At 49.9% G+C, this 2,500-nt stretch overlaps 1 protein-coding gene across 1 annotated transcript in view; it reads left to right on the top strand.

The window, feature by feature from the left end:
• ablim1a (actin binding LIM protein 1a) overlaps positions 1-2,500 on the top strand; it is a gene marked incomplete at its 5' end in the record, with an annotated part of 32,483 nt that overhangs the window by 11,621 nt on the left and 18,362 nt on the right. Inside the window, one exon of the mRNA XM_084457519.1 lies at positions 1-85. This exon is cut by the window's left edge and continues 50 nt beyond it. Within this exon, the coding sequence (XP_084313645.1) occupies positions 1-85 (85 nt within the window). The remainder of the gene's footprint in view (positions 86-2,500) is intronic.

Below are 2,500 nucleotides of genomic sequence, written 5' to 3'. Positions count from 1 at the left end.
TGCTACAAGTGCGGAGAGCCATGCAAGGGCGAGGTGCTACGCGTGCAATCCAAGCACTTCCACCTCAAGTGCTTCACCTGCAAAGGTACGGTATTAACCGGTATTAACCCCGAACGGCAGGTCGTCCCGGGTGGCCCCTAGAGGTCACGGCGGACGAGGGTCTGCCTATCCCCCGCGCGGCACTAGTCAGGGCTGCGTCTGTAAAGTTGCCGAGAGAGACACCGTGGAGAGACGGCTTAGCGTGCTCAGAGAGGTCTCAGACGAACTAGTCAATACCCAAGTGCATCCCCCGCTGTTCGTTTGGAGTTGTCTCATCTGTCAGAGGGACCTCTGGCATCGTCTGGTTGGCCTCAGCGGCCCACCATCTGCAGACAGACTCCTGGTGGCTGGAGGGAGTCTGCTGTAGTCAGGGTTAGGGTTCAGGTTAGGGTTCGGGTTAGGGTTCGGTTTAGAGCTCATCTCCCACAGGACTGGAGGGTTTTTTATAGATTCGTCTTGGCTCAGAGATGTTGGCTTTTGGCGTTCTTCTTCTGTTGCTCTGCTTTGTGTATTTTTTTGTAAGCCTTGATAAGAGTTGCAGCAAATCTAATATGGACCACGATGTGAATAGCCTTTCTTGTTTGTGGTGATAGTATTGATGAAATCACCCCAACACGGGATTGGAAGCGGCAAACAATGATTTATTGGACAGAACTTAACTCACATGGAACAGTCCCTGTCTCTGCCTGTCTCTGGCTGGTTGGAGCTGGGGAAAGAAAACAACGCCTCAATCTTCTTCCGTACTCCCCCGCTCGGTCTTATCGGGGCTGGGCCGCCACTGGCACAGAGAGTCTACCATTTCCAAATCAAAGTCTCAAGGTTGAGTCAAGACATTAAATAGTCCTCTCTTGCTCTCTTGCTCCACCCCTCCTCCTCTCTTAAGGCCTAGTGAAGCCAGATTGGCCCCCCGGAGGGGCACTACTGTTCACAACTGGCCTGTCAGTCACAACCTGAAGTCTCAATCCTACAGGTTGTTGACACATAACTTGTATGGCACATAACTTGTATGGCTTCCCCTGGGGAGACGCACCGGACACCCCAGAGAGGAGAGGGGCCCTACTGTGGCGCCCCCAAAATCAGCAACATTGACTTTAAGACTCTGCAGACATTTACCTATATTCTTCAGAGAAACCTACTGTACAATAACAATTCCACACATACTGAGACTAGGCCCTAATTCTGTCCCTGGACAATGTGGCTGTCGTCAGTGGTACCGTGCTGATGGGTTTGTGTGTGTGTGTGTGTGTGTGTGTGTGTTAATCTTCATGGCTGTTGCAAAATGTGGAAAATGTTGCTCTTAAACATTGCAATGTTCAGATGTGTCTACTGTCATAATGGTTTGAACAAAATGGCCATGCTCTAGTGCATAAACCTCCGCATAATTCTTTACATACAGTATAATAGAGAGAGACATCACACCAGGTCAGAACAGGTCAGATCTTGGACGTGTCCGTGCGTTTCACTGTCCCCAGCAGATCCAGGATGTGGACTCAAATCTTGTTCAGTTTTGACAGACGCCATTAGCCAGATCTTCTCCACCCACACACACAAATTAGGCCCGCAGGCCCAAAAAAACAGCATTAGAGGAGCTGGACTCTGGGCTTGACGGCCCGACCGGCTTCGTCTCACTGTACCTGCAGTGGTGGATGACTTCCCTCAACTTGATTATTTTAACGCCTAATCTCATCAGCCCTGAGCGCTAATCCAACTAAACCTTATTCTCTCTCTCTCTGTCTCTCTCCTGTTCATCCTCGGGATTGAGCGTGGCTCGTTGCATAAGAACGATTAGGACTAGTTATCTCAAGCACCAAACTTGTTCTCACCCTTGACTCGACCGTGCTGTTTTCGAGGGTTGCTGTCAGAGGCCTACTCACTCCTCTGTACTGAGACAATACGGACACAGACTCGTTTGTACGGTAACAATGCATGACTGAATGCATGTATGAATGAATGCAATGTATGATTCATGCAGGACTTCTTTACATACTCTTTATGGACCTGAGTCTGTCAGTAAAGCTTTCATTCATTCATTCATTCATTCATTCATTCATTCATTCATTTCATTTCATTCATACACAACCACAGAATATTGTAACAGCGACAGATTAAGGCTCTCCCTCTAACATCGCCGACTGCTGCTAAGAGCTGCAGGGGCAACGTCCAATCCCATGGCGAGGATTTTGACCCCGGGATGGGATTACTCAGATCCGGTATAACTGTAGATTACCGTACGTAGACAGAGACACCCTCACTCTCCGGCGACGATGACGCGTGAGATCATGAACGCAGTGAACACACAAACGCTGAGTCTGACCCTCGCAGTCTGAGGTAATTCAGGAGAAGCTTAGCGTTCACATGTCAGCAAATAGCACGGCCGTTACACCCAGCGGAAATCAGCGCCATGTATCCCCTGCCAGTCATTGATGTTGCCATGGCGGGGGGGGCGGGGGGGGGGGGGGTG

The sequence above is a fragment of the Borostomias antarcticus genome (genome assembly GCF_949987555.1).
Source record: "Borostomias antarcticus genome assembly, chromosome: 2".
NCBI lineage: Eukaryota > Metazoa > Chordata > Actinopteri > Stomiiformes > Stomiidae > Borostomias > Borostomias antarcticus.
This window is presented reverse-complemented; position numbering and strand designations above follow the sequence as displayed.